The 26730-nt window shown below is 42.8% G+C and overlaps 1 protein-coding gene across 7 annotated transcripts in view; it reads right to left on the bottom strand.

Annotated features, from left to right (window-relative positions):
• Positions 1–2926: 2926 nt before the first annotated feature.
• Huwe1 (HECT, UBA and WWE domain containing E3 ubiquitin protein ligase 1) overlaps positions 2927–26730 on the bottom strand; it is a 101895-nt gene continuing 78091 nt past the window's right edge. For 6 of the 7 annotated variants that reach the window (XM_059251248.1, XM_059251253.1, XM_059251254.1 and 3 more), the window contains 25 exons: positions 26116–26161; positions 23979–24266; positions 22445–22700; positions 22125–22255; positions 20932–21146; positions 20566–20854; positions 20302–20404; positions 18969–19515; positions 17797–18400; positions 16861–16979; positions 16608–16764; positions 15437–15569; positions 14985–15187; positions 14237–14364; positions 12869–12965; positions 10129–10287; positions 9444–9689; positions 8965–9082; positions 8395–8535; positions 7473–7760; positions 7256–7361; positions 5775–5892; positions 5299–5480; positions 4781–4971; positions 2927–3146 (listed from right to left, as the gene is read on the bottom strand). In XM_059251248.1, the coding sequence (XP_059107231.1) occupies positions 3044–3146; positions 4781–4971; positions 5299–5480; positions 5775–5892; positions 7256–7361; positions 7473–7760; positions 8395–8535; positions 8965–9082; positions 9444–9689; positions 10129–10287; positions 12869–12965; positions 14237–14364; positions 14985–15187; positions 15437–15569; positions 16608–16764; positions 16861–16979; positions 17797–18400; positions 18969–19515; positions 20302–20404; positions 20566–20854; positions 20932–21146; positions 22125–22255; positions 22445–22700; positions 23979–24266; positions 26116–26161 (4968 nt within the window). In that variant the 3' untranslated portion in view covers positions 2927–3043. The remainder of the gene's footprint in view (positions 3147–4780; positions 4972–5298; positions 5481–5774; positions 5893–7255; positions 7362–7472; positions 7761–8394; positions 8536–8964; positions 9083–9443; positions 9690–10128; positions 10288–12868; positions 12966–14236; positions 14365–14984; positions 15188–15436; positions 15570–16607; positions 16765–16860; positions 16980–17796; positions 18401–18968; positions 19516–20301; positions 20405–20565; positions 20855–20931; positions 21147–22124; positions 22256–22444; positions 22701–23978; positions 24267–26115; positions 26162–26730) is intronic. The other variant, XM_059251252.1, reaches the window with a different exon arrangement.

Genomic DNA, 26730 nt, shown 5'->3' with positions numbered 1-26730 from the left:
GAGATTAATAAATTATCAAAATGGTGCTGCCAAGGCTGGAGAGATGGCTTAGCAGTAAAGAACACTGGCTGCTCTTCCAAAAGACTCCAATTTGATTCCCAGCGCCCACATGGAAGCTAACAATCATCTGTAACTTCAGTTCCAGGGGATGGGATTCAACACTTTTCTGGCTTCTGCAGGCACTGCACACACATGGTGTATGGCACAACACCCATACACATAAAAAGCACTGCTGGGCAGGTTAGCAGGCGTATGTAGATGCAGCTACTTGTGAGGCTGAACAGCACTGCCAGCCTAGGCAACGGACCCCAATCTTAAAAAAAAAAACAACACAACTCTACCATGAAACACTGTAGATCTTAATGTACCATAGCATATTATATGGAAATGAACATTTATATAACCAGTTATACCCAGTTTAAGAAATATCACCAGTGATGCTAAATCCTATTGTGTGAATGTACCTCTTTTCCCAGACGAATGTTTCTATTTACCCTTATGTCATTTATCTTGGACATCACAATGGCTTTTCAGATCCTTTATGCACAGGGATATTTTGCCATGTTGTTTTGAGATATTGCAAGGCTGTACTTTATTATATTGCCCAGGCTGTGCTTTAACTTACCTCCTGAAAGCTGGAGCTGCAAACATGCAATCATGGTTGGCCTATTTTGCAACTTTTTGAGCTGTTAGGCTCAAGCAATCTTCTTGCCTCAGTCTTTCAAAGCAGCTGGAACTATAGGTATACCAGAACATCTGACATTTGAACGGGACTTATACCGTATGTTAAGTCCTTTGACTTTCTTGGTTATCACTGACACTAAATATTGGTATTTTTTTACACTAATGACCCTACCTTATGAATATATTCTAATTTTTACATCTTTTGGATATCAGTTTATATGGTTAAAATGCGGTCTTTTGTTGAATTAAAAGTCTAGTAAATCAATCTATTCATTATTTTCCTTCATTAGGAGTCTGTATTCTCCATTACTGTAGCCCCTCAACCTCCGACTATGGTCTCCTTTCATGCTGTGCTGGTTACTTACCTAATCTAGGGCCTCACACATGCTGGGAAAAACATACAACTGAGCCGTATTTTTCAGTTCAATAGTCAAGATTTATGAGACAGGGTCTGAACTCTATAGCCCAGGCTGACCTTGAATTGGCAGCAATCCTCCTGCCCCAGCCTTTAGTCCTTTGATAATAGACACGGGCAGTCATACAAAGCTAGGAACTAGCTCTTGTTGACCCAAGAAGTTTCCCTATTTCCTTCCATTCTCAAGTTCTGCTGGACCCCTAACCTTTTTAATCCTCCACAGGCCTGTGAGTGGCAGTGAGATTTTTGTTTAAATAACATCTTATTTATTTTACATACTGACCAGTATGTTAGAAAAACAACATACACCCTCCCCACCTCCATTCAGAAAGGGCAGGTCTTCCATGGGCTTGGACCTAGCTCTTCCCCTTGCATCAAGGCTGGGCAAGGTAATCCAGCATGGGAAACAGATTCCCAAAAGGGCCAGGGACAGGTCCTGATCTCACTGCTAGGAGCCTTACAAAAAACCAAGCTACACAACTGCCACACACATACAGAGGACCTAGATCAGCCCCTCACTGTTGTGGACCCCTAACCTTTAAGGACACAGCTTTTTGACCAAGACAGATGGCTCAACTCTAGATGCTCTTTTCCTCCTTAAACGTAATTCCTACCCAGCTTTAGGATTCAACGCAAGGCCATTTACACTGGGGAGAACCTGCAAGGTTGTCCAATACTTCTATCCTGTTCACTCAGACACCTTTATATACTGCATGTGTTAAGAGACGTGGCTGCTTCCTCCCAGAGGCGAATTGCTCCAACTGGTCTTTTTAGTTGTCAGAGCAAGGTTAGATGTAGGAGAGCCAATGTTGAGTAGAAAGAAAATGGCTGCCAGAGAATTTACCAGGCCCTTGGAATCAGGGCAAGGACATCCCCTCAGTTTCCTACACTATGAAATGTCAACAGGGAAAATCTTTAAGCTGTAGTGCATCAGCGAATAAGAAAAACCACACAAAGAAAGTACTACTTGGGATTGTTTTTCTAACTAAACTTTTATTAAATTTTTGTTGTTGTTCAAGGCTGGAACCATCAAAGTCTGATCAGCTTTAAGTGCTGGATAGAGTAAAAATCACAAGAGACTACTAGATAATCTGTGAAGACTTGCAGACAAATGACAAGACAGACAAAACAAAAACAAAAAGGGTGGGCTTGTGGAGAGCTAGTCAAATCTTATGCTTATTCGAATTGACTAGAAAGGAACCAAAGCCGCTAAGGAAATTAAAGTTGAGACTATCATAAATGCTCACCAAAAGAAACATTGCGTGGGTTCAAAGTTTTGACACAGCCTGCTGCAGTGTGTACCCCAAATACTCAAGGTAAATCCCAATTCCTGCTGCCTGTCAGTCTCTTCTCTGGGGAAACTGACCGAGGAAAGAAATTATATCAGAAGTGGAAGTGGGTGGGTGAGCAGGAAGGGCAGAGATGGTTGTCTGGAAAGTTCATTTGTCTAGTATGTGTGTAAGGGGTTTTTCTTTTTCCAAATTTTTGTAAGTTTGAAGAAAACTCCGTTGTGAAAAGTGAGTTATGAAGAGTGCTCTTTATTTGAAACCTCCACAACACAAATGCCAATCTTGTCTCGCATTGAATCATTAGCTGTGCACATCAACACATTCCAAGCACAAATTAAGAAATGCAAACAGAACAAAAAAATATATATATATATAATTTTTCCCCTATCCAAAGGTTTCAAGTCTCAATGCAGCAAATCCTTCTGAACACAGAATCTGAGGAGCACACTGTTCAGTTGGGACAAACAGGGAGAGGCAAGAGAATGAGAAGGGAACAGGTATGCACTAGGGAAGATGGGCAGCTGGGACACACACATGGTGAGTTGGTGAATTTCATTTATTGGATTTTGACATTTTCTTTCTGGATCTTTTTAAATCCCCCCCTCCCCAGGTCCAACAATGGTAGAAAAACCCCACAGAAGTAGGCAAGGCCTTACTAGGCCAGCCCAAAGCCTTCAGAGCACTCCTGGATGGCCAATAGTAGCATGTGGCGGAGCTTCTCAAAGCTCTCATAGGCAGGCAGGTCCAGTTGATTAAAACTAAAAGGATAAAAAGATCAGTTCATGAGAAAAGACAATGAATCCCAGTGCTACCAACCTTCTGTTCCTCTCTGAGCCAGAGTCAATCTATCCCCCCCGCTTCTTGCTGACTGCCCCATTTTTTTCTCCAGCCTGATCTAATATAATCTGGCTTTAATAGTGGCCATTAGCAACATACATTTGGTCCTTGCTACAACTTACATACCATGGCCTTACCTACAGGATAAAGTATAATACAATGGAGAAGAGACATCTGAGACACACATATATAGTGAGCTGATAAACTTCATTTATTCATTTAAAGTCTTTTTATTTTGAAAAAAGATATTTTATGTGTGTTTTGCCTGAAGGTATGTATGCACACCACATCGTGTACATGCTGATGTCAGGAGAGCACCAGAGTACTGAGAACTGGAATTATAGATGGTTGTGAGCCATTATGTGGGTGTTGGGAACTGAACCCAAGCCTTCTGCAAAAACAGTACGTGATCTTACCTACTCAGCCATCTCTCCAGCCCCTTATTTATTGGTTTTTAACTTTTACCATTACTTTTGAGACAGGGTCTTTGTATCCGAGATTGGCCTGAACTTCTGATTGTCCTGCCTCCACCTCTCTGGACTACAGGCATGCACTACTATACCAAATTTATGTGGTGAGAGGAATGGAACCACGGTGTTGAACTACATCTCTAGTCATGACATTTTCTAAGAAACAGATGGCCCTTTTTACTAAATTTTTCATTTATTTTACATCCCGCCTGCAGGCTCCCCTCCCTCCTCTTCTTCCATTCTTTCCCCCCACCTCCCCTTTGCGTGCTCCCCATCCATTCCTCCTCTTTCTGTTCAGAAAGGGGCAGGCCTCCCATGGGTGTCAACAAAGCATGGCATATCAAGTTGAGGCAGGACCAAGCTCCTCCATTTGTATTGAGGCTGGGCGAGGCAACCCAGTATGAGGAATAGGTTCCCAAAGTCAGCTCAAGCGCCAGGGACAGGTCTTGATCCCACTGCTAGGAGTCCCACAAATAGACCAAGCTACACAACTGTCACACATATGTAGAGGGCCTAGGTTGTTCCCATGCAGGCTCCCTAGCTGTCTGTCCAGAGTCTGACAGCTCCTATGAGCCCAGGTTAGCTAAGAAAAACAATTGTCTTTAAGGAGGCATTCAGGGTCACTGGTGAAGTATATGTATGGGTGTATGTATGTTAGTAGAGGTGCCTGTGAAGTCCAGAAGAGGAGGGTATTACAGACCCTGTAGTTGGGAGTTACAATGGTTGCAAGCTGTCCTATATGGGTGCTGGGAACTAAATTTGGGTCCTCTGAGAAAAAGCAGTAAAAGCTATTAACCACTGAGCCAGCTATCCAGCCTCTGTCCAGCCATTACTTGTTCTAGTCAGGCTAAGCCCTTTGGAATAGACTACACCATGATTTCCCAGAGTACTGTTTATTTCCCAATGTCTTCCCAGCTACCAGTCTTGTGTTTAGCCCATCTTCTGACCTCAACCTCCTCCACAGACCCAACAAACTGAGAGGTTTCTAATGTTGTGGACTAGGCATACTTGTGTCTAGGCGCCTAGTTTATCAAGCCTACAAGTTCAATACAATCACTGAAAAGGAAAAACAATTGTTTTCTTACCATGTGTGAGCTGAAGGCAGGCGATCTGTGGATCTGTCATCTCGATGAATCTGAAACTTCTGGATGCCATTCATGCCTTCAAGGGCAGCAAACCCTTGCAGGGGCACCTTGGAAGTACCTGTGACAAACTGGAGGAACTTGGCACGGTCTGCTTGGTCAAAGGAACGCAATGCTCTCCAGAACCATTGGATCTGTAGGAAGAGACACACAAAGAGTTCCAGGACAGTCTGGGCTATTACACAGAGAAACTGTGTGTGTGTGTGGTGGTGGGGGAAAAAAGAGAGAGCGCGAGAGCGAGCACAAGAGCACGAACACTTGTAAAGATCAGGAAATGGCAATGGACTTGAAATATTAGGCAAGTTCCTTTTGTAGAATGGGCTTCAGTTCCTTCACAGGATGGGTGAGAGCATCTGTAAATATGCTCCAGAAGAACAAAGAGGCAGAGGTATACTGCCATTCATAAACCAGCACCGATTAGTGTAAAAGGAAAAGATGGGGATCCTCTGCCAACAGCTCACCTGAATAGAGTTGGATTGGTACTTGTGGTACTCAGTGTTAGATTTTAGATCATCAATGTCGATGGTGGGCAGCCCTGATATGAGCAGCTCTAGTTCCTGCTCAGTAAAGATGGAAATGAGGCGCTTTGGAATGATTTCATAGAAGCCTTCCAAGAAGGCTGCCAGCTGTTTGCGGATGGCTCCTGGTAAGAGAATGGAAAAAGCAACATGGATTCAGAACTCATACAACTGAATAGAGGTAAGAGAGCCTCAGTTTGACACCTGATACTGACAGATCTGCCTGCCTCACCTACCACTGTTTCCAGGCCCCTATATGATAGTAGCTGAAGTTAAGTATTTGTCAAGTGTTCTGACTCCCTTTGTGCAAGGCATTTGTGGCTTTGTCATAGGAAATAAGAACAAAAATGTTAAGTAAATAAATGGCTGACCTCTTTCCTTGAACAAGCAGAGGTCTATCTAAAGGACATTTTTCTTACCTGTCATTCTCATCTGGCACACCAGGTGTACATATTCCTTCTTATTCTCCTCTGTTACCAAGATGTTGGCTCCATTGGGTTTGAGGTCACGAACTTCACACACTCCAAACTCTTGAACCTAGAACATCCAAGACACCAATCATATATGTCAGGTTTGGTCTGGGCTGCAACTAACACAGAGTTGCAGGAATACACTCCAACTCCTTGCCATCTCCCAGACAGGGAGATGACGTATATTCATAGCTAACTGCCATTTCTCACTATTCATTAGCCTAGAGCTCTTCTGCATAGGAAAAAGCTGAAGAACAGAACAAAGGAAATGGGTCTTTGGCCCTAAACAAGTGAGGACAAAGAGTACCTCCATCTAATTTTTTCTATAATTAGAACTGTTTTAAGGAATGAATTATGTACTGGGACGTGTGTGCACGCATGCGTGCATGTAAGAGGGTGAGAGGGCAGAGGTCAATGACAAGTGTCTTCCTCTGTCATGTTCTACCTTATATTCTAAGAAAATGTCCTTCAATAAACTTGAAGCTCACTGATTTGGCTATGGCCAGCTGTTTCAGGGATCTATTATCTTTGAACCTCCAGTGCTGGAGTTACAGATGCAAGCTGCTATGCCTAGCCCCTATTGGAACATTTTTTTCTTACCCCTCCAAATTTTCCCTCTTATATTTTTTTGTGTGTGTGCATGTTGTGTGGAGATTAGAGGACAACTTGCAGAAGTCAGTTCTCTCTACCATGCTGAGCCTTGGGATTGAACTCATGTTATCAGGCTTGGTGGCAACTACCCTTACTCCTGAGCCATCTTATTGGTGCTAAAAATTTTATTGAAAAAAAAAATTTTTTTTTTTTTTTTTTTTTTAAGGGACTAGAGAGAGCGAGAGCTCAGTATGAGTGTTTGGTGCTCACTTTTCCAGAGGACTCAAGTTTTGTTCACAACCCTGTAACTCCAGCTCCATGGGATCCAATGCCCACTTCTTGTCCCTGTGTACCTGAACACATGTGGCATATACACATACATAAATAAAACTATTTCATATGTATATGAATGTAGGTACATGCGATAATATGCACATGTAAAGAGGTTAGGGGATGATATTGTCTGTTTGTCCTGTACTATTATTCCTGAAACAAGGTCCCTTCCTGGAATTAGACCAGCAGCTAGCTTATCTCCAATGATCCTTTTGTGTGTTGCACCCCCACCCCAAGTTCCAAGCACTCAATCATGGCCAAACCTAGCTTTTTACATGGGTAAGATCTGAACTCAAGTCCTAAAGACTGCAAAAACAATTGCTCTTACCCACTGAGTCATCTCTCTTCTGTTCAAGAACATTCTTAAAAGGGGAAACTAGGAAATAGCTTGGATTATTTTACCAATTCTATTTTCTGTTTATGATGTCTCTGCTTGATGAAGTCAAAGCACTTCCTCAGAACTGTTGAGACTCAGAGTCAGTTCCAAGGTGATCCCCAAAACCTACCTCAGTGCTGAAGGTGAGGTCATAGCCTAGTGTGGAGACATCATTTTCCAGCAGATAAACTAGGCCCTGGTAGAAGTGGTAATCTTCACTCTCCATATCTGTATACCTAGAAAAACCCAATTAGATAGGATCATGGCTTGGTGGCAGCAGATAGGACAAGGAGATAAGGAACTGAGTCCTAGGGCTAAGGGCAGTCTAAAGACTACCACAATCTCACCTGACAGACTTGCCCAAGATGTGTTTGTAGAAGGACCGTGTAAAGTAGCACTCCAGGAGGCGGTTGTCATATACAGCTTTGGCTACAATGCGTCCAACAAACTTGAAGTAGCTGAGGTGGTTGGGGTTACAGTGGGAAGATGGATTGATCGTGTAGGTGACCCGGTCACCAGGTGAGGTACGGAACAAGGCATACATAGGGTTGAACATCTCTCGAGAGATGATCATGTACCACTCTCGCAGGAGTCCCCCAGCATCCTGCCCTTCTTCTCCTTCAAACACTATATACCTGCATCAAAGAGCAGAAACAAGAGAGCTGTGCAGAAAGCCAGGGCAGATCTGACCATTCATGTACCATCATGTGAACAAGAAAGATTCTGTGAATCTGACTTTGAGGAAGTTCATTGTCAGATGAAGAAGTAAACAGAGTACCAGGAGAGCTCTGGAAAAACACAAACCATGATTTTAATCTGTCTCATCAGCTACTGTGATACTTAGTGTTGCAAGCTGCCAATTTCTTCTAGGTAGCTTCATAATCCACCAGTTAACACTCACTCACTTGACAGGGGCAGTGATGTACATGGTAACTCCCATCCCAGGGTTACCATCTGCTCAGCAGGCAGATTCCTATTCCTAGCCTAACAATGATACAAGTTCTCACTGCAAACAATTCAAGTGTATCCTTATAAACATTAAAGACATCCTTGTCTGCTTAGGAGTTGGTAAATCAGCCAAAGGGCCAGCCAGCAGGCTATGTCCAAAAGTAGGAAGACTGTTCAACTAACATTATCTATGCCAGATTGCTATTGGGGAGTTTTGTAACCACTGGCCCTAAACTTGAGGCCAGATTAGGCCACTGCTACCATATAGAAAGAGCTCCCTGTCCCAAACCATCTTGGCTGTTCCCTTTCCCGAGTTCTTACAATCGATTCTTCATTTCTTCAGGAGATTTGCGATGCAGCTCCCGATAGGAGTCTTCAAATACATGGTCACGGCGAACATGCACCGCCATGTCTTCCTTCCGGAGCCCTTCATCCAAACGTTCCAGCTCTTGGCGGAAATATCTTAGGATATAGAAAAGGGAAATAGGATTGGGGGTAGCAGAGCAAACTTAAATTTGTCTGTTTAGAAGGAAAACTCAATGACACCCTCTCTTTGACCTTTGTATCCTACACACCTGGAAAGTACATAGCAGCTAGGAGAGAGACCATTTATTATGAATTCCATTTTTTTCCTATTTCTACTGAACGAGGGATCATAGAGACTATTACATTAGATTTCTGCAACAAGCAAGGAAGCACATTTACATGTACAGGAAGGAAAGGAGTGGGGATAACAAAAAATCTTGAGCCTGGTTTTGACTGTACCACCCCAACTCTAAAAGATGAAACTGGACATAAGAAACCAACTATGGCTTTTTTTTCTGGGAGGGGAAGACAGGTATCATTCATGTAGCTCTTTACCCCAACACACCCCACAACTAGGGCACATACTTGCGCTTGACATCAAAGTCGAGGACACGAATATAATCTACTAAGACAGCAAAAGGTCCATCAGCAAGGTGGGTGGTGGACTGCCGTAGTATCTGGTTTAACACAGTGCGGTGAGTCTCTGAGAGAAGAGATTGACAGCAGGAATCAGCATTTTATATAGGTCCTAAGAAGCTATATAACAATCTACTAGTTACCAACTTGCTCTTAATTGTTTTAGGGGCCTAAATCAGGAATTAGCTGGAGCTAGGGGCCAGTCCCAAGGTATGAATGTGAAATATGGCCATTTATATAACACATGGCTTCACATGGAGAGGCAGAACTTAAGAGCTTCTATAGCGGGTCTCTCCTGCCCTTACTAGTCTATTTTTTTTTTCAATGTGTGTGTCTGTGTGCAAGCATACTTGCACTCTTTCTCATTCTGCTGAATCAGCTAGGGATAAGACACTTTCTGTATCTGTGTGTCTAAGAGTTCACTGTACCTGCAAAGCGAAGGAACTTCTGTGTATCAGGGGGCAGGCTTGAGGAGATGTGCATAGACGAGGGCTCCCTGGAGAAGAACGGGTCAAGGGAGGAAGGAGTGGCTGGGGTTAAGGGGGCAGGGGAAAGTGGAGGTGGCTCATCCTTGATGTGTGCCAGCTGGCTCTCACGGGTGTCTCGGACAGGAGGCTTGCTCTCCCGCTCTGTGGCATGGACCAAAAAGAAGGCCTCGACAGCAGGCTGCAGCACTAGGGGATAGCAATGACAGCAAAAATGACACTTTACAAACTTTAACATACAAACACTCCCACCCTTCCATAACCATGTCACAAAAATATAACATGGAAGAATAAATAATGAAGACTTGTAGGAACTACAATGGTAAACAAAGCCAAAGAGGAAGTCAGAAAGTGGGACAGGCAATCAGCAATAAAGACAAATCTCAGCCTAAAAAGTAAAATGTATCAGAGTTACCAAGAGAGAAGGCAATTCTTTTAAATTCTTGTTACAGACACACAGAGGGAAAGAACAAACTTGGACTGAAAGAGCAAGACATTACCATTACCACCACCACCACCACCACCACCACCACCACCACCACCACCACCACCACCACCACCACCTGGCAGAAAGTGTCCCAGAGCAGACCAAGGGGTTTGGAATCTGTGCCCTCAGAAAGCAACTCACCTAGCACTGCATGCTGGTCATGAGATTCCTCCAGTTCCTTTAAACATTCCCCTAGCATGTCCCATAGCTCATCTAGGCTCAGCTGCTCACTGAGCAGTGGTAACTCAGGCGGCCTCTCCTCTTTCTCCTTCTCCCCCTGTGGTGTTCCATCTGAGGCAACTAGATACACAAAGAACAGTCAGAAAGCTTTCAGTGTCTCTCTTATTTGGCAAAGGCCACTAGACAGAGTGGGCCCACTGGCCAAAGAGTATTACTCATTGAACAACATCTAGAAGGTCTAAGTATTGCACTGGATGGCATTAAATAGCAAATTTGGCTCTCAATTACACTAGTCTCTTTTTAAGTGTTCAATGGAGCTTCTGACAGTTTCTTTCCAGTACAAGTATGTTTTAGAACATATTCATCAGATTCTGATAGCTGCCCTTGTAATCAGGCTGCCCACTTGCTTTTTAAAAATCTCCCTATTTTCTTTTCTATGAGACAAGGCTAGGACATAAACCAGACATTTTGACTCAAGTTTCATGCCTTTTAAATCAGATAACTTGTCTCAGCAGTTTAAAGCCCTAAGAAGTTTTAGTACAAGATGGACACCCCCATTCCACAGTTGGTATTTTTCCTAGTTGCCTCCTGGGAGTTTATTCTCAACGATTCAATGGCCAATTAGTAAGACTAGCTGAATCTTCTGGGTGGGAGAGAAGCAACTAGCCCTTTCTCTACCTCCCTACTCTACACCCAACCCCCTTCAGACCCCTGCTTTGTTTAGGCATCTTCCTGACATTTGCTTTCATCTTCTACCTAAATCCTAACTATTCTTCAGGGCTCTGACAGCCCTACATTTAAATCCTGGCTGTGGCACTTGCAGATCATGTGCTCTTGGGTAAATGAAAATGGATAGAGAACATGGGAATAATATTTACCTACCAAAGTCCAGATGACTCAATAAGTATTTCAAAATTGGGTGTCCTCTGAGAACATTATTTTAAAGTAATGTGTTTAAAGGGCATCAAAAGCATTCTATGCACAACTCACTGAAAAATGCCATTTACCATGTGCCAGGTACTTGGCTAAGTATTACATACATATTAAATTATTTAATTCTAACAGGTGTGAATATCCCCATTTTAATTAATATTTTTAAAAAAAAATATTGTGTGTGTATATGAATGAAAGCCAACTTTGGGTATCGTTCCTCTAGAACAGTGGTCCTCAACCTTCCCATGCTGAAACCCTTCAATACAGTTCCTTATGTCATAGTGACCCCCTACAACCATAAAAATTACTATTATTATTATTTTGTTTTTTCGACAGGGTTTCTCTGTGTAGTTTTGGTGCCTGTCCTGGATCTCACTCTGTAGCCCACTGTGGCCTTGAACTCACAGAGATCCACCTGCCTCTGCCTCCCTAGTGATGGAATTAAAGGCGAGTGCCACCACTGCCTGGCAAAAATTATTTTCTTTACTACTTCATTAACTCTAACTTTGTTACTGTTATTTAAGTATCTGTGTTTTCTTATGGTTTTAGGTGACTCCTGTAAAGGGGGCTTCTGATTCCCAAAGGGGTTGTGACACACAGGTTGAGAACTGCTGCTCTAGAGTCATCCATCTTGTTTTTTTGAAATAGGGTCTTTCACTGACCTGGAGCTCACTGACTAGGGTAGGCCAGTTGGTAATCAAGCTCATGCCTAAACTCAGGGATCTGAGTTGGCAGAAATTTCTCTAGCATTGGGATTGTAAGAGTGTGTCACTATGGCTGGTGTTTTTGACCTGGAATTAAACTCATGTCTGGATGGCAAGTAATTTACCCAGACGGGGCTGTTTCTCCATCCCGAACAGTCCTGCCTTATAACCCAGAGCTAGCAAATGGGGGAGCCAAGACTTGAAACACATGCCATATTCACGCACAATATACAACAGTTCCTTTTTTCTTCTTTTGAGAGAGGGTCTCACTATGTAGCTCTGGCTGGCTTGAAACTTCCTATGTAGACCAGGCTGGTCTTGAACTCAGAGATATGCCCACTTCTGCCTTCTGAGTGCTAGGCTCCTTTTAATCTTACATTAACATTTTCCCACTTATTTAGACTTTTTTAATGTACATGTATGGTTGCATATGTGCCACAGCATGTTTGTGGAGATTTAGAGGACAGATTTGAAGTTCATTTTTTTTCCTTCTATCATGTAGGTCCCATGGGGTCAATCTTGCTTATCAGGCTCCATACCAAGTACCCTTATCTGGTAAGCTAGCTCACCCACCCCTCTTTTGAGACAGAGTCTCACTATATAGTCATAGACTTGGTATATGAGTAGCTCAATCTTGCCTCAGCGGCTTCATGTATTTATTTAGAAAGAACACAGGGCATGTGGAGATATCAGAGGAAAACTTCTGGGAGTTAGTACTCTTTGACCATGTAGGTTCTGGGGCTCAAACTCAGGTTGTCAGGCTTGGTGGCAAGCACAACATTTATCCACTTTATCCACTCAGTCATCTTGCCAGGCTCTAATTTACTATTTTAAAGACAAGTTCTCCCTATGTTGTCCAGACTGACTTCACATTTATAATCCTATTTCAGCTCTCCAGATACATGCTACCATAACCCAATGTTTCTTTACTATATATAGGAATCAAAATCCTATTAACCTTTATAGAAACCAGTGTTCACTGAGTATATATATTTTGGGAACAGGGGGATCTACTAGAATTTCTCTTTTTCTTTTGCTGAGCTATAAACAGTAGTGGTACTGACCAATGGTCTGAGTATCTTGAGCACTAGGAGATGGCTGGTCCACATCCATGGGTGACTCCTCTCTTCGGACAGATGCCTCTGACTGGCTAGACTCCGACTGGACAAAAGGAGACAAGGTCACATAAAAGGTGCAACTGTGCTCTCCTCTGGGATAGACTAGAGATTGGCCCTTGACTGTCTCACACATTGAGCTTAGAAGATACTTTCTCCTACCTGGTTATCAAAGTCTATAGCTCTCCAGGTCAAAAGAATGGCATGCATGCTTCCTTTTCATTCTGAGTTTGCACATTTCCCCAAGAGCTCCCTAGATGCCTGCATTTTCTACAAGCTGCTCATACCCAATTCCTACTCAGATCCCACTCCACCCCTACACTTGTGCCCTGGATATAGATGAAAATTCCAAGTTTTCTGGAACAGGTTCTTTTTTTGTTTTGTGTATGTACACATGAGGTAGGCTTGCTGGCTATCTACTTCTATTTGTTCAAATAGAACTTAGTATAATCTCCCATAGGTGGGCTATTTAAAAAGCTATTTGTCTTTATCAGATTGAACAGGAGACTGAGCAGAAAAAAATGCCCCAGAACAGCAGTCTTCCCTGGCTGTCTTGGGACTCACTATGTAGACCAGGCTGGCCTCAAACTCAGAAATCTACCTGCTTCTGCCTCCCCAGTGATGGGATTATAGGCATGTGCTACCACTGCTTGCTCCAGAAATTTTATATAAAGAAAAACCAGGCCTTAGGATACCTTGGTATCTTAGGACTAAGTGATGTCTTTGTTCTAAGAACAGGAAGGCAATGGGAGTGCGCCACAGCTTTTATTACAGCCATTCTGATCTGGGATCCCAATAATGAGGTGGCTACATGAGTTCACAAAATCTTCCTCCTACAGTGCATCATTTCCTACATGCCAGGGGATTGAATTATGAAGAGGCAGAGGCCAGGGTAGAGGGAGTAACTATAGATAAAAGTGGCCCTATGGGATGTATACCTAGCTTTGGGAACTTTCAAGGTAAGACTCTTGAATTGTCTCTGCATTATTTCATGACATTAAAAAAATTTTTTAACTCCATATCCCCTCAGAACACAGGCAGAGCATTAGGCAATTAACAAAACACTACTAACTAGATAGCTGGGAGTGGGGTGTGATGGCCAAGCTTTAAATCCAACCAGACGTCCATACAAACCAGTAAAACAATCAATGAACAGTAAGGGAAACACCAACAAAAAGTAACCCTGTTGTCTAGAGGTATTCATTTTAGCAAACTTAATGCAAAAGCATACAAAGTATGGGCAATGAAAACCCATTGAGGGCATGTGCAAGAAGGAGGGTAGAGAAATGAATGAGGGGCCACAGGCATCATGCTAACCGTTGCTGCTTGTTGCTGTCTCCGCGCCCTTTGACCCTCACGTACCATTTGTATAATGGCATCAGCCTCAGCCTCCAGCTGCCGAACAGCTGCCTGGATGCTGCTAGCTGAGCCTAAACCGGAGGAACCTGGGAGAAAGGAAAAAAAAAAAAAAAGGAAGGTACGATATAAAATGTAGGAAGAGGGAATGCCCCAAATTCTCTCCTCTCTCCATGGATGCCAAAGGATGCTGAGTTTGAGTTTTAGTTCAGGCAGTTTTGTATACTCATAATCAAGCCCCAAGGTAGGGAAGAAAGGGGGAATGATGCTAGGCAAATGGATGGTGGTATGTTAAGAGCGTTCTATGGGACAGGAGGAAAGAGGGAGGAAAAATGACTTGGCAGGCCAATGTATGAGAACATGGCTAAGAGTGTTCAAGGAGGCAGAAAGCACACACCCATAAGTCAAGTCTTTCTCAGCAAAATGTTGGTCTTCCCATTTCCTTGCCAGATTTCTATTGCCCCTTAATTTTAACTTGATCTACTCAATCTCAGGTAGACAACTTGAATGGGTTATACAATAGCCATCAACATTTAATCTTTAAAAAAAAAAAAAAAGAGGGGGGGCAGGTTTTCTTTTTGGAAAGGTCAATCACAAACAAAACAGGACACTTTAGCCCTATTCCTCCAGGGATTCTGGATTCACCCCCCAAGCCCCACAGCACCAGCATGACCACCATCACGCTCAATTGGACACTCTAGTTCCATACCTAGCCTGCCTGTCTGCTTGGCTTTCTTGTTAGCTCGTCGTGTGTCATCTCGAAGCTGGATGATGACCTGCAGGACCCTCAAGAAGAACTTCTGGGTAGATGTCTTGGATGTCAACATGGACATAGAAGGCAGTTGGAGCTCCCGGCCACCCAAGGGTCGCTTCTGAGATGCCACAATTACCACATTCTCAGCCATGTCAAACCTGAATAGTGTAGAGGTGGCTTGTGTATATTGAAAACATCGAAGTATAAATACTCAGAGCAAGGAGGGCTTCTGATATTAACTAGAGAAAATAACCTCAAAAGATAGAACAAGTGGGAAGAATTTGAGAAATACAAGGTCAAGTATGTTATAGAACAAATAGAAAAACTATCCACAGTAATGAAACTGAAGAGGAAAACCAGCAAAAGCCAGATTCTAGCCTACAGTTAAAATTTGAGTTACCACCCACCTGCTCTGCATTTTGCCTTTCAGTTTGGTGGTCTGTGGCTGCTCCTCAGGCAGGCCATCAGGAGAGAGGGCCTCACATTGGGCTCTCCGCTGTTGTTCCAGATTGTATTCCCTTAACTCAGCGAGTAGGGTACCTGGGTAAGCAAGAGGAGGTAAGTGTTCAGAGATTTCCTTAATGCAGTAGCAGAAAGTTGAATCTTACCAGGAAATCTTTGTGGGAAATTTGAGTGAATAGGAAATTTTGCTATTTGGTTTAATGTTTGTGCTTATGACACAGGGACTAATGACTTATAACTAGTCTATTAAATTTACACAAAATGCAGTTTGGTGTAGCCAGACAGACCATGATCTTAAGTTCTATATAGTTCTAAAACTTACGCGGGGTTGCTATGAGAACTATGAGATAATCATGAGCTATTGCTCAGCTCATGGGCTCTAAATAACTGGTAATAGTCAAGAAAGTTTAGACTGTTTAGAGGCCAATTCTTTTAGGAAAAACCTTGTAATTCTCATGCAGCAAAGAAATACCTGCACAATACAGAGCAATTAACTCTCCTACACCAGCTTCTGGGCCATTTGTGGGATGATATAAGGAGGGAATCAAGATCAAGGGAGACATATGATTAGGGCGAGGGTGGTAAAGAACAGAAACATTCCACACTGAAAGAAAACGGGTTTCTATTCCTTGATCCAATGATTTTCTCACATTTGGGTCTAGTTTTCTATTGGAAAAAAAAAAGACCAACAAAATTGGACAACTTCCAAATGCTAGACCTTTTGCATCCTCAAAACCACACAAAAGAGGCCATTACTCCTGAATCTGACTATAGTGTAGGAATATCTGAGATGAGAAAAGTGGTCTCTGCAACTGCATTATGGAGCTCTTATAGGCACTCATTAAGGAGAGGAAAAAAAAAGAGGCCTTTCAGTTCTCAGGAGTAGTATTCACTTATCTCTTCACTAAGCACTAATGACCAGCTGTATACCAGTCATTAGTGATAGCAAGAAAGCCAGCCAGTCTTATTCTCAAACAATCCACAGCAGAGGAAAACAAGAGCTGTGCTCTAGAAGCACGGTCTAAGTTAGCTTGAGTGTATGTGTGTATGTGTGTGTGGGGTGTTAGGGAATGCTTACAATAAAACAGAGTAAAATGCTTTAATATTATTTATTACCTATCTGTTTACAAAGGGTATAACCCAGATGGCGGGCTCCATTCAGTAGCAGCTTAAGAACTGTGTCTCGGGTCCCAGAATCCCCTCGAGACAGCTGCAGTAACACATTGGCTGCATCTTCTAAGCCTTCTTCAGAACAAGAGTGGGATGTCAACACCTAGGTAAAATATAGAAGTAATAAGCCCTAACCCGAGAAACTGAAATGTCTACCCCTTTCCTTCAACTGTAAAAGGTATGAAAAGCTCAAACTTACCTCCACAGAGAGCTGTAGCTGGTTTTCAGTGAGGCCAGAGGATACCATTTTGAAGTCTATACCACTGCTGCCTCCTTCACCCACCTTTGCTGGAGATTTGCTGCCCTTAGTAGTGGAAGCTTTGAGGAAATAGAACACATTAAAGCTCTGTGATTGTCATAAGCCTCAAACTGCTGCATTGTAAAGGGCTTCAAAATGGCAAAGCAGAAAAAGTGACAATCTACCTATCAGCAAAATCTCATGTGCTGGAAACTGAACTTAGGGTGTTATACATACTATGGAAGCACTCCTATCCCCAGAGCCAATTCTTAACTGTGCCTTGTAAGGTGACCACAAATCCTAGGTATTTCTCCAAATTGTTCCCCTATTATTATAAGCTTTCCAACTTACTTTTTAAAACCTACTCCTGCAGCTGGGCGGTGGCGGCGCACGCCTTTAATCCCAGCACTCGGGAGGCAGAGGCAGGTGGATCTCTGTGAGTTCGAGGCCAGCCTGGGCTACAGAGTGAGTTCCAGAACAGCCAAGACTGTTACACCAAGAAACTGTCTCAAAAAACAAACAAACAAGGAAGCAAAACTCATATTTCTAATTGAGCTCACAGAGATTAGAAATGCTACCAGAAATGGTCTGTTACCTTAAATCACACTGCATTTATTCAATCTATTATTGTTAAGTCTGGAAATCCCTCAAGATTAGGACTTAACTATCCCCTTCGGTGCCTAGCCAGAGGCTCAGCTTTTGACAGGTGTGTACATGTGCGTACACCAGACACAAGGGAGGGAGGGGATGTTGAGGGGAAAGGGATAAAGAGAAAACAGGGTAAGAATGAACACATCCTGTTCTCACAATAATTATCATTTAGGGATACCAGGATTTGGAAGTGGGAGTAAGGTGGGAGCTATAGGATACACCCCATAGCTCTGAGTTGACACTTACTTGAAACAGTAGTGGTAGCAGTTGTGGGGGTAGTCACTGTGGTAGAAGCAGCTACAGTAATGGTGGAAAGAGCTGTGGCAGCAACCAGAGCTGGAGCAGAAGTGACAGGGGTGGTTGCAGCAGGGGGTGTGGGCGTGGGGGTGGTGGCAGTGGTGGTGGTGGTAGATGTGGTTGAAGTGGCAGCAGTGGTGGAGGAAGCACTGCTGCCTGAGTTAGCTTGTGCTTCCGATACTTTGTTTTCTGGGAGAGCAATTGAGATGAGAGAGAGGAGTCTCAGGAGCTTCTCGGTTAAGAGAGAACTCCGGCGGATGACTGGATGTGACAACATGTTCATGAGCTGCCCCAGTGGAGAGGCTTCAAGGCTGTGTAGGGAAGTTTCCCCTTCACCACCAGCGCTCACTGGTACTGACTTCACGGAGTTCTTGCCTTTCCGGCTAACATTCATGTTGTCCAGTTTTACCAATAAGTCCCAGAAGTCTGTACAAATGCCACTGCTGGAGGATTGTGAGGAGCATGGGCTGCAGGCCTGCTTACTGCCCCTTTCCCGATCACTTTCGCAGTTTGTTTCTTTGGTCCGTTGCTGTGTGAAGTGGCTGGGAAACACCTGCCGGGAAAAGAAGAATAGGCTATATGGTCTTCGTAGAGGATAAGCCTTTCTGTTACAAAAAGACTAAATGCTTCTCAGACTCTCCTTTTCATTGGAAAGCTCTGGTAACATAGGGCAGACGGATTATGAGAGTTTTATCCAATAGATAGTGAAGCAAAAAGTAAGGGCAAGTTGTTGGTAACAAATAAGGTAATACATTTTGCCCAGTGCCTAGCACAAAGTGGACCCCAAATACACAGTAGCACTGTTTATTAGAATCCTGAGCTTGTCACTTTCTAGTCACATGGCAAAGCCATTAAAGTGTTCTGAATCTTGGCTTCTTTATCTGTAAAATAATCATAGAGTGCAAACAATTGTTTTGATGACTGAGACAGTACATTAAAAATTGTAAAGAACAAAGATAAAAATCCAGTTGTTTATTGGACAATTTCCCAGAAACATCACAAGACACAATACAAAATAAAAGCCAAGAGACTTGTTAACCCCTTTACTGTCCAGTCTCACCCAGGGTATTGCTACCACCTACTTCCACCCCTTGAAGCCAAGGACTCTTCAAGCTCCTCACCTTGGCCAATTGAATGAGTGTATCCAGAACATGTCTGCAAACAACAGGAGCAGCCTGGGGGTGAATGTGGACAGTGGAACCACTGCTTGCATGCTTCTCTGTATGTTTACGTCCTCCAGAACGTTGGATCTGGAATATGTTAGTCCTACAGCCTAAGGCAGCATCCATAGATACTGAGAGCCAGGAGAGCTGGTTTGAACTTTTGGACTCCATCTTGTGGAGCAGATCCAGAGGACGGTTCTCGTGGCTGCTTGATGCACAGCTCTTGCTTGACTTTTTGCCCCTTTCTTCACTTGTGGAGAGCTTGGGAGTCTCAATGCATAACTCACTCTCACTACTGCGCTGCAAAATGGACAGGAGGCTGCGGATGACCCAGTGTCGGGTCTGGGCATGATAGCACAGATTTCTCAGTACTCGGTGAAGACGGCTAGTATTGAGTTTCGGCTCATCCACAAAAAGTAGGACCAAGAGGCAAGACAGGGCTTCATGGTCTAGAAGGAGACGTCCTCGGAGGCGGAGAAGTGTGTCGACATTACTGCCAGAAGGCCTAGAAACAGAACATGGTTTTGGGTAAAACTAGCTAAAGCATTAGGATGAGGTCTAAATACATGAGAGGAGAATGAGTGGGATAACCCCAGGAAGACTGTACAAGGAAGACAGACTATCCACAACAATGACTCTCTTGTGTATCTACTGTATACCAGGCACTTTACAATGTCCTTAAACTTCTTTCCTTGGAGAATGTTGTTCACCATTATTGAGATTGTGAACAAGAAGCTCAAACAAATCAGGTAACTTGCTCCCAATAACAACATGCCCACAGAGAAGGAAGCATAGATTCATATTTTTATCATTTATCAAGTGACAAAAATCTAAGATCTATGAGCCAATGTTTGTTTTTACCTTTTCTAGATTAAGAAGCTTCCATCCTTTTATACGGACTGATCTCTTCCACCACTGTTTTGAGATGATAAAGCTACTATGCTTCAGCCTAGTTAATAAGTAACTCCCTTCTACTTCTGTAGTCTACCAGTTACAGTCCTAAGACCAAGTTAGGCTCCCACTTTTTATTTTGTTAAAACCATAACTAGTGTTCACTGCCAGCCTAACTTTTTGAGTCTGGCCTTTTAGCTAGACTTAGTAAAAATAAAAACTGTGTCATTCTGAGAAGCGAGTTTAAAAGGATTTTGCTTGTCTACTCATTTCAAGGCAAACAGCCCAGAATAGTCATTCAACCTACTTCAAGAGCTTTTAGTTTCTCTACCTATAGACACCCTGAAAGTAGTATGGTAAGATTAAAAAAGGAGAGAGAGAGAGAGAGAGACAAAAGTACCTATTATGGCTGCTGCTACCCCCCATCTGGAAGGTGCCACCCCTCTGTACAGCAAGGCGAGTATACTGGACCCCACGGTTGCCACTCAGGCGACTGGTAAAAGCTACAAAGAAAGAAAAGGGAAACTGAATTGTTGAAGTGGGGAGAAGCTGATTTAGGCAATATAACAGGCAAAAACAAAACAAAACAAAACAAAGAAAGAGGCTAATTAAAACAAGGCCAAGACATTCCAGAGCCCTCTCTCTCACTTGCCTCCCTCTGTACCTGGACTTCGGAGAATGGCAGAGAGTGCAGAGGTACTACTGTGTCCAAAAAGACGCTCATGCATGAGCTGCCGCTGTCGGGCTTCTTGTTCTCGTCTTAGGGCTTGAGCCTCAGCTGCAATGTCAGGTGGCATCACAGCCAACACACTGTCTTCCATGTCCTCCAGGACACTACGACGCAGATCTGAGGGCAGAGTCTGGATGAAGGTCACAGGATCCATGGGGGTGTCTGAGCTGGCATTCTGGGCCAGTTCCCGCCGCTGCTGCTCAGCTCTCTGCTGGGCTAGCACCTATAGAACAAAACAAATTAATAAGAGTATGGCTCTTTTCCAGGTGGTCTGGTCTCACCATCTTCCCGCTCACATACTTCCTCTTGAATTGCTGGAGGTAGGGCAGCCAGGAACTCAGGGCTCACTTCAGTCACACCAGGATTCCCGACTACTGCAGGAGCTGAGCTATTTGTAGAGGGAGCAGTTCTGGTTGGTGGACGGATGCCCAGCTGGTTCTGTAGGACTTCCCGACGGATATCATCAGGGAGAGCAGCCAGAAAGGAGGGATCCACACCTTCAGGGAGACTGATACCTGAAGAGATTTAAGTAGTAAAGGGACTTACATCTTCATGAATGTTTTCACTGCTTGCAAAGATATGGAAAAGACCCACAACCTATCTTCCTAAGCTTCAAATAGTTCAATAGTAGTGTATGCTGTCACTCAACCTTTATGAAGATTCTCCCACATACCATTATACAGTGTCTTACTATAGAGGCCGAAAGCAACAGGCAGCCAACTGACCAAAGACCAAAAACTCCACAATTGTTTTTTTTTTTTTTTTTTTTTTTTTTTATTTTTTTTTATTTTTCGAGACAGGGTTTCTCTGTGTAGCTTTGCGCCTTTCCTGGGACTCACTTGGTAGCCCAGGCTGGCCTCGAACTCACAGAGATCCGCCTGGCTCTGCCTCCCGAGTGCTGGGATTAAAGGCGTGCGCCACCACTGCCCGGCAAAACTCCACAATTGTGAGCTAAGATATTCTTTTTTCTTTCTTTTTCTTTCTTTCTCTCTCCTCTTTCTCTCTCTCTCTTTCTTTTTCTGAGACAGGGCTTCTCTGTGTAGTTTTTGGTTCCTGTCCTGGATCTCGCTCTGTAGACCAGGCTGGCCTTGAACTCAGAGATGCACCTGGCTCTGCCTCCTGAGTGCTGGGACTAAAGGCGTGCGCCACAGCCACCAGGTTGATATTCCTTTCTTTTTTAAAAGTTGATTATTTTAGATAGTTGATTCAGTAATGAAAGTTGACTAACACAGTGTCAATAAGGATTAGAGATACTAATTAAATAATGGTCCTAGTTTATAAAGGCAGGAAGTGGTACAGACGGAGAATGTGAGAAAGTTAAGGTTAACTTGACTTCTAAGTCTGGACTCATTTCATTATGCAACAGCAGCATCCTCTTATTGCTGGTCCTTCTTCAATAACCCCCCTTCCCCAATCTGGAGGGAAGTGCTTGGTGGCTATGTCCATGCAGAGTTTTGGAAACATCATCATGGCCCAAACATGCAAGGACTCACCTGCAAGAGGATCTTCTTCTTCACTGCTTGTTGAAGGCAGTGGCTCTTCTAGGATTCCTCGAGAATCTGCTCCAGAGATGGCCACAGCAGAATCTCTAGTGGAAGAACTCTCAGAGGATGCAGGGGGAGAGCTGAAGGAAAGAAAAATTCTCACTGCTCTTTATACTGTTTTCCATAAAAAAGAAACCAAACAACAAAAACACATCTAATACCCATTTCTCAAATAAGACTATGCCCTATAGTGAACAAGTATGAGTTCAGCCTGAAGAAATACCATCTAACACATTACATTCCTACTCTCTTGGCTGTATAGTGCTTACTTGTCGTCAGGTTGCTGGGTAGATTCTCCTGACACATCAGGTCTGCCTTGCACTTCTGCTACAACTGATGGGACATCCCCAGGAGTCGAGTTGCCTGCTGTAGGCTGCTCCGAACCTCCAGCTGCTGGAGTGTCACCTACAGCCTCTTCTAATGTACAGGAAGCCAGGCTGCTGGTGTCCATGGGAGAACCCTCCAGTTGACTGCTGACAGCTGTTAATGCATCTGAATCTTCAGCTCTCTCCGGGGAAAGAGAGGCTAGAAGCAAGTCAGAGTGAGAAATTAGATAAGTACTTTGAATAAAGGCAGTATGATAGGCAAAGTCTTTGGTAGGGTTGTTTCCTTTGCAACAGTTAGCACAGACTTTTCATTTCTCTACCATTACCATTTGATAATCTGTTGCTTGCTCCTCCATCTCAACTGCCCTTTAAAATTCTGCTCAAGACTTTTCTATTTATTACTTAGTTTGTTCTACACATGTCTGTGAAACAATGTCCCTAAGACATCCCAGGTAAGGATTTGTCATCCTCAGTTTTCCTGCAGGCACCATTTATACCCACATGCCAGTAGTTCCAGTTATCTAAATAGACAGGGCACCTGTGACGGTTACTGTCAACTTGACAGAATCTAGTATCGCCTGGGAAATGAGCCTGTACAAACATCTTTTGGGAATTATACACCCTGCTTTCATTGAGGTGGGAAGACCTACCCACTGTGGGTGACAGGGACTGTGGGCTGTTTAACTGGAGAAGGGGCACTGAGCAGCATACACGTATTCATTGTTTAACGCATAATGATATGTTTCTGCTGTGATTTCGCCGGCTATGACAGACTATAACCTGGAACTGTGAATCAAAAAAGACCTTTCCTCCCTTAAAATAACTTTTCTCGATTATGTTATCCCAGCAACAGGAAAAGAAACAGTTCCTGACAAAAACAAACAAAATTGGTACCTTAAAAATCTCTCCAGGCTACATCATAGGAAAGCATAGTATGGATAGTGGACACGGTTGCAATTTACCTTTCTAAAAATATTTTATTGAGAAGAATTTTGAGACCTCATTTTAAATGAGAAATAGGTACATGAGATGAGGATGGGAAAACTGAATGAAATTCGTGTTTACTAACTGTAGAATTGTTGACATCCAACATATATGGATTATAATCTCAGCTCAACTACTCAGTGACTTTGGGCTAATTATCTTATGAATAAATTTAAATTTATGAATGAAGATACTACCACCAACTTTGAAAAATTATTTTATTATCAAGTAAGTTAAATAATAAAGCTGGCATGATAGTTCAGAAAAATGAGTACTGCCTCAATAAATGGTGGTGTGCTTATCACAATCATTAAGCGACTCAATAATAATTAACTGACGATACAGAGAAGACATTTTAGCTTCAATGAAGAAAGCTAAATTGGAAACCGAGGATAGCAGCTCCTAATTCTTTAAAGTGAGAAAGGAGAGAAAAGCTAAAAAGATAGCAAATCTCTTCTCTTTTATGCCCCTTTGGAGTTAAAATTCTACTTACTTATGGTGGGAGCTGGGGATAACTCCATTTGAGTTGTTTCTGCTTCTCCACTTGTCCTTGTGGGACCCAATTCCTCCAACTCTATAGGCATCAATAGCTGTGCAGAGTTCCCCACTTCTTCAGCAGGAGACTGTAGTTCCTGAGGAATCTCTCCTAAGGCTGGTGGGGTTGGGAGTGCTGGCTGCTGCTGGGAGGGTTGTAGAGTACCAAGTGTCTCCTTGGACTCAGATGTAGCTGCATCCGTTGAAGAGGGGGTTGTTGGATAGCTGTCAGGCATAGGAGTCCCATCTTTATCAGAAAGAATGATAATGGAGGTTAAGGGGAAATCAGCCATGGGAAGCATCCTAACCAGCACATTCAGATTGGTAAGGACCCATCCGGCAAATGGCATGAAAATCTCTCTCCAAACAAACTGCTTCCAGAAACAGCTCTTGGCTGGTGTAGCAAAATGGTGACAAGGGCTAAAACAGTGCTATCTGTGTCTCAAGAACCAGAGATCTTATTCTGAGGTTCTAAAGAATAAAATCTTTTCTGTGTTCCAGATGGAAGGGAACAATTGTATAGCACATAGATAGGGTTAGGCTACACAGAAAACTTTACTAAAAGCTTATAGATTCTCACATTTCCTTAGTCACTTGGAACAAGAAGTGGTCAGAATTGATATATAATCCTTTCTTGTTGTTGTTTGAAGACAGGGTTTCATGCAGCCCAGGCTTGTACTGAGCTCGCTATGAAGCTAAGGCTGCCCTTAAACTCTTGCTTGTGGATTTGCAAGCATGAGCCAACACACTCAGCTTCCTATTCAAAACTCTTAAAGTACAATTCCCATTTCTGTCTTCATATTCTTATTCTATTACTAAGTAAATGAAGTTATCATAGAACTAAAGAGTAGAAGAACAATGAGTTAATACCCAATGGTAAAATAATCAGTTAATAATTAATATGTTCTAATGTATGAAGGACGAGCCACTTATTAACAGTATCTACCTCACTCTATCATCTGTCCCCTTCCTCCCTTTCTTACAGTCCTGTTTTTTTTTTCAATAAACATCTACAGCTTTTCTCTAATGGAGGTAACACTGCCAAGACTTAATGTGAATATGCCACACACCAGGGAAAGTAGTAAGTTGTATAGTTATCTTCTTATTGGGGCCTAAAATCCCTACCCCACAACAATACAACTTACTACCTCACCCTGGCATGTGCAAAAGTAAGTAAGGACAGCAGGCAAAAGGCCATTTTACCTTGTAGCAGACCCTTTCATACCCCTTTTGTTAGGTTAAGGGCATGGGGACATCTATTCTCTTTTCAATGCTTTACAAATATTGTATAGGCTTTTATAAAATAAGTCTCCCAATTCAAGGCCAGCAAATTTAGGGAAGCTTCTAGAAGGAAGTTCTGAATAAATAGGGATGGCAGAAACATGATAACACATGGACCAATGGTAAAAATGGTTTCTGACCATTGTTAAGGTGACTAGAAAGAATAGAAAGCATGTACTTTTATATCATTTAGCCCAGCCAATTGTTCAAGACAATGTTATTTAGACTTTTAGATCTCATAGACCACTAAGATTTAATAAATGATGAAAAGGACTAAAGTAGGCATTACTTTTGGGTTTGTATGAAAAAAAACAAACAAACAAACAATAATTTAGTAACAATATTTTGTTATCCAAGAACTAGGAGAACATAATTTCTAAATATAAGTCTTTTGAATGGAATAAATCTAGCTCTGAAACACACATTAGACTTCCCTGTGTTAATTTTCACCAAGGCCTGGCAACTGAGAACTGTTCTCATGAAGTGCCATACCAAAAGGGATCAACCATCTCAAAGATGTACAAGCCTAGTTTGGGGGGGAAAGAATAAGATACATGACCTGTGTACATATCAGACTGAAATATAGCATAACCACAACAGGAACCTGAATAGGGCTAGTTGGATGGGAAGTGTACCACCGTGAGAAAGACAGTAGACTGTATAGTTATCTCCAAGATGGGGTATGACCCTAAAACTATACAATCTACTACCTCATCTCACAGAGCACCAGTGTCCATCTTCAGCCCACATGGCCAGCTATTCGGAAAGAATCCACTGATTAATAATGAGCAAGAGTGGAAGGGAGGGAAAGTTACCTGAGACATTTTGTTCAGCGGAGTCATTTGTCTTAGATACAGTACACTGCAAAGAGAAGAGACCATTGGGAGACTTTACAAGTACACGAGAGAGGTCAAACACGAGTGTCATTATCCCTCACCTACACCACCCAGGAATTCAGTGACCTGGCAGTGTGGCTATTTCAGAATACAAAAATTCATCCAATTTCTTTCTTTCCTTTTTTTTGGGGTGGTTTTATGTAAGCCTTGGCTGTCCTGGAACTTACTTTGTAGACCAGGTTAGCCTCGAACTCACAGAGCTCCTCCTGCCTCTGCTTCCTGAGTGCTGGGATTAAAGGCTTGCACCACCCCTGCCCGGCATCCAATTTCTTTATACATATTATACTAATGTTCAACAGCTTTGGACAGGACTTGGGGATATAATATAGCCCAGCAAGATAGTTCAAGTTTACCATGTGTGAGGTCCTGGTTTTTATCTCCAGCAACACACACACACAAAAAAAATGGATTAGATTATGTAAAGGCAAAACTATGGGGCTGGGCAGGAAATGGACGAGAGAATTAAAACAAAACAAAAAAAAACAACACACATTAGAAATGGGCACAATTGTGAGAGAAAAAATTCTTAGCTCC

Source organism: Peromyscus eremicus, chromosome X (assembly GCF_949786415.1).
Source record: "Peromyscus eremicus chromosome X, PerEre_H2_v1, whole genome shotgun sequence".
In the NCBI taxonomy this organism is placed as follows: Eukaryota; Metazoa; Chordata; class Mammalia; order Rodentia; family Cricetidae; genus Peromyscus; species Peromyscus eremicus.
Note: the sequence above shows the minus strand (reverse complement) of the source record. Positions and strands in the feature narration are given on the sequence as shown.